This window comes from Rhincodon typus, chromosome 38 (genome assembly GCF_021869965.1).
Source record: "Rhincodon typus isolate 14 chromosome 38, sRhiTyp1.1, whole genome shotgun sequence".
Taxonomy (NCBI): domain Eukaryota; kingdom Metazoa; phylum Chordata; class Chondrichthyes; order Orectolobiformes; family Rhincodontidae; genus Rhincodon; species Rhincodon typus.
The window spans coordinates 182,314-195,419 of NC_063369.1; the positions used below are offsets into that span (position 1 = coordinate 182,314).

At 42.9% G+C, this 13,106-nt stretch overlaps 1 protein-coding gene across 1 annotated transcript in view; it reads left to right on the forward strand.

The window, feature by feature from the left end:
* Positions 1 to 2,998: 2,998 nt before the first annotated feature.
* The window catches only part of odad3 (outer dynein arm docking complex subunit 3), a 36,990-nt gene continuing 26,882 nt past the window's right edge, over positions 2,999 to 13,106 (forward strand). Inside the window, exons 1-2 of the mRNA XM_020523379.2 lie at positions 2,999 to 3,385; positions 5,262 to 5,383. Coding sequence (XP_020378968.1) covers positions 3,316 to 3,385; positions 5,262 to 5,383 — 192 coding nt within the window. The 5' untranslated portion in view covers positions 2,999 to 3,315. The remainder of the gene's footprint in view (positions 3,386 to 5,261; positions 5,384 to 13,106) is intronic.

A 13,106-nucleotide genomic window follows, 5' to 3' on the forward strand; every position in this document is an offset into this window, starting at 1 on the left:
CCTTGTGGCACTCCACTGGTCACAGGTTCCATTCTGAAAATTCCCTATTTAGTCCAACTGTCTGCTTCCTATGAGATAGTCAATTCCCTACCTATGCTAAAACACTACCCCTACACCATGGGCTCTTATCTTATTAAGTAGTCTTATGGGCAGTGCCTTATCGAGCACCTTTTGGAATTACAAATATATTACACCTGCTGGTTCTGTTTTATCTATCCTGTTTGTTCCTTCTTCAAAGAACTGTAATAAATTTGTCTGGCATGATTTCCCCTTCACGACGCCATGCTGACTCTGCTCAATTTTATAATGCATATCTCAATGCTCTGCTATTACATTCTTTATTATAGACTCTAACATCCTTCCCATGACAGATGTTAAACTAACTGGCCTATTATACCCTTTTCAAGTCTCTCACTTTTTGAGTAAGGGTGTTATGTTGGCATTTTCCAATCCTCTGGAACTTTTCTTGAATCTAAGACTTCTTGAAAGATTACTACCAGTGCATCTAATATTTCTGAAGCTACTTCTACAGAATTCTACCATCTGTGGAAGATTTGTATTCCCATGGCCCAGTATATCCCTCAATCAACTATTACCATTAAATCAGGGGATAAGTGCACATCAGTGCAAAAGACAAGGCTGAAACATTTGCAATCAATGATCAGCCAGAACTGCTCAACCTTCTTTTCCATCATTGATAGGAATCAAGTTTTATCTGACATTATAGATCTCAATCTTCAGCCAAATCACTCCATGTGATACTAAGAATTAACTGAACATACCAGACACAGCAAAAGCTCTAGGCCTTCACAACAACCCAGTTACAGGACAGAAGAGATGGCAAGAACTGCAGATGCTCAAGTCAAAGTCACTACAATGTGAAGCTGGAGAAACACAGTAGGTCAGGCAGCATCGGGGAGCAGGAGAGTCAACATTTCTGGCCTAGATCCTTCATCAGGACTGATAAAGAGTCTAGTACAAAACATCAACTCTCCTGCACCTCTGATGCTGCCTGACCTGCTATGTTCCTCCAGCTTCACACTGTATCGACTGTAATAGAGAAGACTTGTGCTGCAGAATTACCACATGTAGTCAAGTTGTTGTAGAACTGCTACAACACTGACATCTACCCAACAATGTTAAAATTTCCCAGGTATGTTCCATGCAAACTATTACCGCATCAGTCTACTTGCAGTCATCAGCAAAGCGATAGAAGGTGTCATTGATAGTGCTCTCAAGTTGTACTTACTCAGCTAAATCTGTTCACCAAAGCTCAGTTTGGATTCCATCAGGAACACTCAGCTCCAATCCTCAAAACAGCCCAAGTATGGATAAAGAGCTGAATTATAGAGGTGAGGTAAAGTGGCTGCCATTTACATCAAGGCAGCATTTTGACTCAGTATGGCATCAACAAGCCCAGGCAAAATGAAAGCCAAAGGGAATCGTGGAAACTCTCCACTGTTTGGAGTCATACTATGCACAAGGGAAGATGATTGTGGATGATGGAAGAGTTCCTCAGGGTAGTTTCCAAGAATGAAACATCTTCAGTTACCTCATTCATTGAAAACCTGATGGTGAGTTGCCTTCTTGCACCACAGCAGTTCATCTGGTGCAGGTAGACCACATTGTGTTGTACAGAAGGGGGTTTCAGGATCTTGATCCAGTAACGGTAGGATTGGCACAAGAGTTTCAAGTCAGGATTAGGCTGTGGTTTGGAGAATAACATGCTAAGAGTGGTAACAATAGTGCCTTGCTAGGCAAGTGCCATCTCCAATAAGAGAGAATCAAACCAGTTCCCCCCGACCTTTGACACCATTATCAGTGTTGAACTCTCCATCATTAACAGCCTTTGAGGACTATTGACTGAAAAATTAAGACTTAGTTCCTCTGGTCCCAATTGGGATAATGGGCATCAAGACTCTGTCACTAGACCTGATTTATAGTCATTTCTTGGTCTAGTCCAGATCATCTTTGGCTGGCCCCATCTTCTTCTTCTATCTGGTAGTGTCCATCCTACTGCCATTCCAGCAAGATGAGGACAAGAAACTCAAACTAATCAGATATTCAAAAATTGTGGCTACAGGATTAAGTCAGAGCTGGAAATTCTGCAGTGAGTAGTTCACCCTCTTATCCCCTAAAGTCTGTCCACCATCTACAAGACACAAGTCAGCAGTGTGATAGACAACTCTCCACTTGCCTAGATGAATATTGCTCCAACAACACTCAGGAAGCTTAGTAACATCCAGGACAAAACAGCCCCTTTGTTGAAATCCCATTCACGACCTCCAGCATTCATTACCTCCACCAGCACCAGAGTCCAATGTCAGCAGTGTATCTACAGAATGTGCTGCAGCAACTTTGCAAAGCTGCCTTCAACAGCACCTTTTGAACCAGGTGTCTATCCTAGGGGCAGCAGATGCACCTATTGGGTCCTCTCCAAGCCACATTTCATTATGTTTTGGAACTGTACTGCTGTATCTTCACCATTGCAGAGCATCACGCTATATGACCTGACAGTGAAGGGCAAATTGAGACGGGGGAACAAACGCTGACCATCTCATGGAACAACATTAAAATTATGCACGTTACAGTACCACTATCAGTCACTCATATGTAATAACTCCTTAAAGAAATTCAGGAACCATTTGTGTTTCCACAGTTTTAATACTGGTGCTCCATATTTTAATGTCAAAATCCAGATTTCACAGTCACATGGGGAACGCTACAGCAGTCCTCAACTGCAATGCACGTTGGTTACAGGCAGAAAGCAACTGGTAAAAGAAGCAATTTGTGCCTATGAAATCAGTTAGCAAATAGAGAGGTGGGGTTACTGATTCGATAGTGGCGCTGTCGGAGGTACAGTATAGCATTGAGGTGACGGGAAGATGGCATGGGCCAGGGCAGTGTCAACTCAAAGGTTTCCAGTTCGTCAGAGTGTGAGGAAACGTCAACCTGGTTGGTAACGACACCAGTACGAACAGGAAACGGAAATCAGGGTTTCTCAGCAACTGCTCTATTGCCTGTTGCTCGGGAGATTAGATCAAGCAAACGAAACGAGACAGAAAAGGAAGGGGAGAGAGAGAGAAGATGGACACAGAGAGGTGAATCGATCCATATTGGCGAAGATAGCAAGAAAAGATAGGGATAAAAGTCAACTTGGAAAGGGATTTCAGTTCAGTGGCAGAAAAATAGCATGTCGAGCCAAAGAGAGAAGTAAGCTCCTAAACATTCGTTTGCAAAGACTGGCAGCTCAGCAGGTACTGGGACACGAAGATAAGGGGCAGATACAACGGGAAGGACGGCCCAGGGTCGACGATGTTCGGACCTTCGCGGGTTCCTGTCCAGGAACAGATCTGGGATTTGCAGAAAAAAATCCAATTATTGGGTGAGTTTGGTTGGATATATCAAAGAAATACAATGGAAGAGAATGAGCACACCAGTCTGACACCTCGTGTCCCCAATGATAATATTTCTGGAGACTCAAACAGGTCAGATATTTTAACTCGGGATGTGTAAGAAATTCTTCACTTGATTCCTTCGATTTGCGAGAATTAAAAGCAAGATAGCAAGGTAAATGGAGAATGGGAAAGAGGAAGAAAAAAAGGAAGGAAATAGAAACTGTGAGAAAAAAAGATTCATGAATGTGAGATAAAGGAAACTGAAGAGGCAGAAATGAGTGCAGAGAGGATGCATTAGTCTGAGCAGTATTCATCCTATCAGTTAGAGAATAGAAGAGAATACCCTTTCGTGATAATTGCCAAGGATGACCGAAAGCATCAGTGAGTTGCAATTAAACAGGGACCTAAAATTCTTCATAAATTTTCCGTGAAAATTTCAGGATTTTACCGTGGAAAAATAAGCCAAAGTTCTTTCCAATTCGCTGATTTACTTCAAAAACAGAAGTTACTGGAAAAGGTCTGACAGCATCTGTGAAGAGAAATCAGAGTTAACATTTTGGGTCCGGTGACCCTGATTTGCTTTTTTTCCTCCATTTTGATTTAATTGGACTTGATTTGATGTGATTTATTGTCACGTGTACCTAAGTTACAGTGAAAAGCTTTGTTTGCGAGCAGTACAGGCAGATCATAGTAAGCAAGGATGTACAGATCATAGGGTGAATAAAAGAGTTGGATATAGTAAGCCATACAGATTACACTGCACAGAACATGCGCGAGGCAAGGTCAGCATTATTTGAAATTACAGTCCACTCATCAGTCCAATAACCGTAGGGAAGAAGCTGTTTTTGAACATGCTTGTTTGTGTGTGTGTGTGTGTGTGTTCAAGCTTTTGTTTCTTCTGCCTGATGGAAGAGGTTGTAAGGGAGCATTACCGGGGTGGGATGGGTCTTTGATGATGTTGGCAGCCTTTCTGCAGCAACAAGACATGTAAATGGAGTCCATGGATGGGAAGTTCACTTCTGTAATGGTCTGGGCTGTGCACACAACTTTCTGTTGTTTCTTATGGTCCTGGACAGACCAGTTGCCGTACCAGGCCGTTAGCACCCAGAGAATATGCTTTCTTTGGTGCATCTGTAAAAGTTGGTGAGGGTACTTATGCACATGCCAAATTTCCTGAGCCACTTGAGGAAGAAGAGGCATTGTTGTGCCTTGACCATTGCATCCACATGGAAAGTCCAGGACAGGTTGTTGGTTATTGTCACTCCGAGGAAGCTCTCAACTCTCTCAACCTCAGCACTGTTGATGTAGATGGGGGCGTGTTCTCCTCCTTTCTTTATGAATCAATGATCGGTTCTTTAGTTTTGCCGACATTGAGAGAGAGTTTGTTATCATTGCACCACATCATCAAGCCATCTATCTCCTTTCCGTATTCTGACTCATTGTTTGAAGCCCATCCTACCACGGTGGTGTCATCAGCAAACTTGTAGATGGCGTTTGTTTGGAATTTGGCAACAAAGTCATGAGTGTACAGGGAGTACAGTAGGAGGCTGAGGATGCATCCTTGGGGGGCTCCGGTGTTGAGTGCTATCATGGAGGAGGTGGAGTCTGTCTTCACTGATTGTGATCTTTGGATCATGAAGCTGAGGATCCAGTGCAGAGGGTGGAGCAAGACTTAGGTTTTCTCCCTTTGCCTGAAGTGGTCACCTTCAGGTTAAACCACCACCTGTAGTCTCTCTCCAAAGAGAGAGCAGCCTATGGTTGGTAAGACTACGGTTACTTTACTCTATTTTACTGGTTCCCTGACCAGGGTAAGATTATCCACAGAAGCAGAACATCCTAACCTTATTGACTGGTTTATTTCAGAGGGTGATCATAAGGCTTACTATGAAAGTTCACAGTGCAAAATCAAGAAGAACAAGGACACCATTCAATATGTCAGAGAAGAAAATAAAAGCCTGCACAGAGTACTTGCAGGGGCATTGGTGGTAAGATCAAATCCTTCTCAACGTCTCCCTTTGCCTGATGTGTGATGACTCTCGGGTTCAACCAGCACTTGTCGGCTCTCTTCAATAAGAGACCAGCCCTATGGTCGAGTCGGACTATGTCGACTTGTTGGCCTTGAATTTTGATTTCACTGACTTGCTCTCAAGCTCAGTAATTCTCCTCTATTGTAACAAATTTCTGTAGAAGTTGCATGTGTGCTTTTAATTGCCTTCATTGCAATATTGGAGAAACAATAAAGCTGCATTTTTGCAGCACCTTTTAAATAGAAAATGTGCAAAAGTGTTTCACAAAGAAACCGGGGAGTAACTGAGAATATTATAAATAATATACGCTGAGCTATTGAAAAATAAATTGGAAAGATTGATGAATGTCTTGGTTGAAAAGTTGGGTTTTAAGGAAGTGAATCAGATGAGGGTCCAATGAGTCAGTGTAAAGTTGCTGAAGGATGTAGAAAAGCAGATGCCAAAGGAAGTTTGTGGGCATTTCACAGAATCACAGGAAACAGGCCATTCAGCCCAACAAGTCCACACTGACCCTCCGAAGAGCATCCCACCTAGACCCATCTCCCTATCCTTTCCCTGTAATCCTACATTTCCCCCTGGCTAAGGCACTTAATCTATACATCCATGAACATTATGTGCAGTTTAGCATGGTCCATCCCGCTAACCTGTGCATCTTTGGACTGTGGGAGGAAACAGGAACACCCGGCAGAAACCCACGCAGACACAGGGAGAACATGCAAACTCCACACAGACAGTTGCCGGAGGGTGGAATTGAACACAGGTCCCTGGCATTGTGAGGCGGCAGTGCTAACCACTGAGCCACCGTGCTGCTGGAGGAGTTTGTGGAATTAGTGAGGCAATTGAAACATATGAAAATAAACCTTGTAAGTTTAATGGATTGTTAGACTGAGTTAATGTAGGTTATTGAGTAAGTGAATAATGGTCATTGGGCATTGTGGCTGAATATGTCTGTCTTCCCGGGAGTGGAGACCCTCGTCTTAATATCTAATCTGTATTCAAGATCAGGAACTAGAAGGTAAAAGGACAATGCGAAAATACACACAAATTAGTTTAGTTATAACCTGTCCACAGAATCCCTACGGTGCAGATAGAGGCCATTTGGAGACCCTCTAAAGGGCATCCCACCCTAACTCTGTAACCGCATGTTTACTATAGTAAACACACCCAGCCTGCCCACTACGGACCAATTGAGGATAGCCAATCCATGTAATTTGCACACCAGTTGCTGGGCATATCCATATAATTCTAGAGCAAGAATATTTTCAGTGTACGATAGGCATGGAGGTGAATCTCTCTGATTTTGCAACAATTGCCAACAGATTTCCACCCTCACCCCCCGTGTGACAGTCTGTCATTCCTCACTGTGGCGAGTTGCACCTTTCATAAAATCATACAGCATGGAAACAGACCCTTTGGTCCAACCAGTCCATGATGAACATAATCCCAAACTAAACTAGTCCCACCTGCCTGGTGCTGGCCCATATCCCTTCAAACATTTCCTATTCATGTATCTATTCAAATGTCTTTTAAATATTGTAACTGTACCCCATCCACCACTTCCTCAGGAAGTTCATTCCACACGCGAACCACCTTCTGTGTAAAAAGGTTGCCTCTCATGACTTTTTAAAATCTGTCTCCTCTCACCTTAAAAATGTGCCCCCAGTCTTGAAATCCCTTATCAAAGACAACTACTATTAACTCTATCTATACCACTCATTATTTAATAAGCTTCTATCTAGTCGCCTATCAATGTCCTCGGCTCCAGTAAAAAAAGTCCCAGCCTTTCCGGCGTTTCTTTATAACTCAAACCTTCCATACCTGGCAACATCCTGGTAAATCTCTTTTGAGCCCTCGCAAACTTGGTAATATCCTTCCTATAACTGGGCAACCAGAACTGGACACTGTAGTCCAGAAGAGGCCTGATCAACGTCCTGTACAATCTCAACATGAGTTCCCAAATCCTGTTCTCTAAGGACTGAACAATGAAGGCAAGCATGCCAAATGCCTTTTGACTTGATAGAGGTGTACAAAATGATCAGAGGTATAGCTAGAGTGGACAGCCAGAGACTTTTCCTAAGGTGGAGGTAGCTATTACGAGGGGGCATAGTTTTAAAGTGAATGGAGGTAGATATAGGGGAGATGTCAGAGGTAGGTTCTTTACTCAGAGAGTGATCGGGCGTGGAATGCATTGCCGGAGAGGGTAGTGGAGTTGGCCTCATTAGGGGAATTGAAGCGGCTATTAGATAGGCATATGGATGATAGTATAAGGTAGGGGTGGAGGTTAGATAGACCTTAGGTTTAGGGTAAAAGTTCGGCACAACATCATGGGCCGAAGGGTCTGTACTGTGCTGTATTGTTCTATGTTCTAATCACCCTGTCTATATGTGACGCAAACTTCAAAGAATTATGTACCTGCACCCCTAGGTCCCTCTGTTCTACAACACTACCTAAGATCCTGCCTTTAATTATGTAAGGCCTACCCTCATTTGTTGTACCAAAATGCAATATCTCGCATTTATCCAGGTTGAACTCCATCTGCTATTTTTCAGCCCACTGACCTATTTGATCAAGATCCCTTTGTTAATCTTAGAAAACCTTCTTCACTGTCTACTATGTCACCAATTTTGGTGTTGCCCACAAACATACTAACCATGCCTTCTGTATTTTCATTCAAATCAATTATATAAATGACAAACAAAAGAGGACCTAGAACCAATCCCTGCGGACGACTGCTGGTAACAGGCCCCCAGGCTAAAAAGCAACCCTCCACTATTATTCTCTGTCTCCTGCCATTAAGACAATTATGTTTCCAATTGGCAAGCTCACCCTGAATCGCATGTGATCTAACTTTACTAAATTAGTCTATCATGCAGAACCTTGTCAAAGGCTTTACTAAAATACAAATAAACAACAACAGCAACAATCTTTTTGTTAACTTTCTCAAAAAAACTCAATGAAGTTTGTGAAACATAATTTTCCTTGCTCAAAACCATGCTGATTATACCTAATCAATTTTTGCCTCTTTAAATGTCCATAAATCCTATCTTTTATAATCACATCCAACAATTTACTCATTACTGAAGTCAGACTCACAAGTCTATAGTTCCCCGGTTGCTCCTTACAACCTTTCTTAAACAAAGATACAATATTAGCCACCCTCCAGTCATCAGGCACCTCACCCATAGTTATAGTTGGTGCAAATATTTCTGCAGGGGGTCTCACAATTTCCTCTCTTACTTCGCACAATGTTCTAAAATACATTAGATAGGGTCCCAGATATTTATCCACCTTTATATTCTCTAAGACTTCCCAAACTTCCTCTTCTGTAAGGTGAATCAGAGATAGTAGGAACTGCAGACGCTGGAGAATCCGAGACAACAAGGTGCAGGGCTGGATGAACACAGCAGGCCAAGCAGCATCATAGGAGCAGAAAGGCTGACGTTTCGGGCCTAGACCCTTCTGTTTTTAAACATCAAAGTTTATTTCTCTGCATTCTCTAGACTCTATTTCTTTCTCCACAGTAAAAACTGACACGAAATATTCATTTTTTATTTCTCCTACCTCCTGGGGTTCAATACAAAGATGTCCTCCTTAATCTTTAACAGGCCCTACCCTCTCTTTAGTTACCCTCTTGCTCTTAATGTATTGATAGAATCTATTTGGATTATCCTTAACCTTATCTGCCAATGCTGTCATATGTTCGCAGTTCATCCATTTCACTAACACCTTCCACCCCAACCTTAAGTTTACCTGGACCATCTCTGATACTTCTCTCCCCTTCCTGAACCTCTCTGTTTCCATCTCTGACAACCACCTGGAAACCGATATCCATTTCAAGCCTAACGACTCTCACAGCTACCTAGAATACACCTTCTCCCACCCACCTTCCTGCAAAAATGCCATCCCCTATTCCCAATTCCTTCGCCTTCGCCTCCGCCTCATCTGCTCCCAGGATGAGGCATTCCACTCATGGACATCACAGATGTCCTTGTTTTTCAAGGACCGCAACCTCTCCCCCTCAGTGGTCGAAAACACCCTCGACCATGTCTCCCGCATTTCCCACAACTCATCCCTCACACCCCCTCCCCATAATAACAACCAAAACAGGATCCCTCTCATCCTCACGCACCACCCCACCAACCTCCAGATCCAACGCATCCTCCTCCGGCACTTCCGCCATCTGCAATCTGACCCCACTACCAAAGACATTTTTCCCTCCCCACCCTTATCTGCTTTCTGGAGAGACCACTCTCTCCGTGACTCCCTTGTCCACTCCGCACTCCCCACCAGCCCCACCACCCCCGGCACTTTTCCCTGCAACCGCAGGAAGTGCGACACCTGCCCCTACACCTCCCCCCTCACCCCCATCCCAGGCACTTAGAAAACCTACCACATCAAACAGATGTTCACCTGCACATCTGCTAATGTGGTATATTGTATCCGCTGTTCCCGAAGTGGCCTCCTGTACATCAGGGAAACCAAGCGGAGGCTTGGTGACCGTTTTGTGGAACACCTACACTCGGTTCGCAACAAATAACTGCACCTCCCAGTCGCGAACCATTTCAACTCCCCCTCCCACTCCTTAGACGACATGTCCATCTTGGGCCTCCTGCGGTGCCACAACGATGCCACCTGAAGGTTGCAGGAACAGCACCTCATATTTCGCTTGGGAACTCTGCAGCCCAATGGTATCAATGTGGACTTAGAACATAAGAACATAAGAACATAAGAACTAGGAGCAGGAGTAGGCCATCTGGCCCTTCGAGCCTGCTCCGCCATTCAATAAGATCATGGCTGATCCTTTCGTGGACTCAGATCCACTTACCCGTGTTCTCACCATATCCCTTAATTCCTTTATTGTTCAAAAAAAATCTACCTTTTTTTAAAAAACATTTACTGAAGTAGCGTCAACTACTTCACTGGGCAAGGAATTCCATAGATTAACAACCCCCTGGGTGAAGAAATTCCTTCTCAATTCAGTCCTAAATCTGCTCCCTCTAATCTTGAGGCTATGCCCTCTTGTCCTAGGTTCACCTGCCAGTGGAAACACCCTCTCTACTTCTATCTTATCTATTCCCTTCATAATTTTATATGTTTCTATAAGATCCCCCCTCAATCTTCTGAATTCCAATGAATATAATCCCAATCTATTCAGTCACAAGCTTCAAAATTTCCCCTCCCCCGACCGCATCTCAAAACCAGCCCAGCTTGTCCCCGCCTCCCTAACCTGTCCTTCCTCCCACCTATCCCCTCCTCCCACCTCAAGCCCCACCCCATCTCCTACCTACCAACCTCATCCCGCCCCCTTGACCTGTCTGTCCTCCCTGGACTGACCTATCCCCCACTAACTCCCCACCTATGCTCACCTTTACTGGCTCCACCTCCGCCTCTGCCTCTTTGACCTGTCTGTCTCCTCTCCACCTATCCTCTCCTCTATCCCTCTTCTATCCGCCTCCCCCTTTCTCCCTATTTATTTCAGAACCCCCTTCCCCTCCCCCATTTCTGAAGAAGGGTCTAGACCCGAAACATCAGCCTCTCTGCTCCTATGATGCTGCTTGGTCTGCTGTGTTCATCCAGCTCTACACCTTGTTATCTCATATCACCTCTTTGCCTTCCTGATTTCTTTCCTAAGAATGCCCCTACACTCTTTATATTGAGTAAAAGATTCAATTGAACCAAGTTGTCTATATCTAAAATAAGATTCTCTTTTATTCTTGACTAGAAACTCAATATCTTTATTCATCCATTGTTCCTTAATCTCACCAGCTTTAGGGTGAAGACCCTAACAGGAACATAATGCCTCTGAACTCTTGGCATCAAACTCTGGAATGCCTCCCACTGGTCAGACATCTTTTTACCTGAGAACAGTCTGTTCCAATCAACTTTTGAAAGTTCTTGTCTCAAAGTATTAAAATTTGTCTTACTCCAATTAAAACTTTAACTTTTATGGAAGGCTCATCCTTCTTCATAACCATTTTGAAACTAATAGAATTATGATTGCTAGACCCAAAGTGTTCCGCTACTTTTACTTCAGTCACCTGCCTTACCTTATTGCCCAAAAGAAGGTCTAGTTTTACTCTTTCTCTAGTAGGAGCATCCACATATTGATAAAGAAAATTTTCTCGAACACATTTGACAAATTTTCAGCATCCAAACCTTTAACACAATGGTAGCCCCAGTCAATGTTTGGAAAATTAAAATCCCCCATTATTACAACCTTATTATGCTTACGTAAATCTGAGATCTCCCTACGTATTTGTTTCAATTTCCCTCTTACTACTGGGGGGCCTGTAGTGTAATCCCATCAAAGTGATCTTTCTTATTTGTAATTTCTACCCACATATTTTTACTGGATGATTTTTCAGAAATATCTTCCCTAGTTACAGCAGTAATGTATTCCTTAATCAAAAATGCCACACCCCGCCTCCTTTCTTGCCTATTTTTCTACCCTTCCTAAAGCATCTAAAACCCAGATCATTCAGCTTTGATGGGATTACACTACAGGCGCCCCAGTAGTAAGAGGGAAAATGACTGTTTCTCAGCCAAGTTTCTGTAATAGCTATGATGTCCCAATCCCATGTTCTTACACATGCCTTGACTTAATCAGCCTTACCTGTCAGACCCCTTGCATTGAAATAAATGTAATTTAGTTCTTCAGAGATACTATACACTCTGACTCTCTCTTGTCTTTCGCTTCTAACTAACGTGCTCTCCTCACATTCAGAGCCTTCCCCATAAATCTTTCTGTTTACACTGCTACTTAGAATTCCTCCACTTCCCCTCTCTATCAGCATAAAGTCTCCCTTAATGGAATGAGCAAATCTCCCTGCTAAGATATTGGTCCCTTTCCAGTTTAGGTTAAACCCATCTGTTTTGAATAGGTCTTTTGTATCCCAAAAGACATTTCAATTGTCCAAAAACCTGAATCCCTGAACAATACATCAGCTCTTAAGCCAATGATTTATCTCCTTTAACCTTTTGCTCCTTCCCTCATTTGAATTTGACATTGGGAGTAAACCACAAATGACTACTTTTATGGTTCTAGTTTTTAATCCTCTACCTAACCTCTTAAATTCACTCTGTACTGCTTTAATCTTTTCCCTAAAATGTCTTTCCTACCAATGTGTACAATAATTTCTAGCTTCTTAATCTCGCTTTTAACAATATGCTTGGAACGTTTAGAGACGTCCTTAATCCTAGCACCAGGAAGGCAACAAACCATACTAAATTTACGCTCACTACCACAGAATCTCCCGTCTGTGCCACTGACAGGACAGTCCCCTATAACAATAATTCTATTAAATCATGTCAAACGCTGCCTAACAGAAGAATCATTCCAAGTATCCAATAACTGACTGCCCCTTCCATTTTCCTTGAGGAGACTATCCCCCTCTACAGTTCCAAAACTGAACATCTATTTGATAGAGGAATAGCCACCAGAGACTTTTGAACTATCTTCTTGCCTTTTCCGAATCACTCATCTATCTGACTGATCCTACTGTGTAATAACTTCTCTAAATCTACCAGCCATCTCACTGTGTACCTCATAAATGGCCTTAATAACATTAAGCCAAAAAAGGAATTTTCAATAACACCATATATATATATATTTAACATATAAAACTTAGATAAAATCAACCACTTAGCTGATTAACTGAAGAAAGAAAGACTCCTCTTCAGT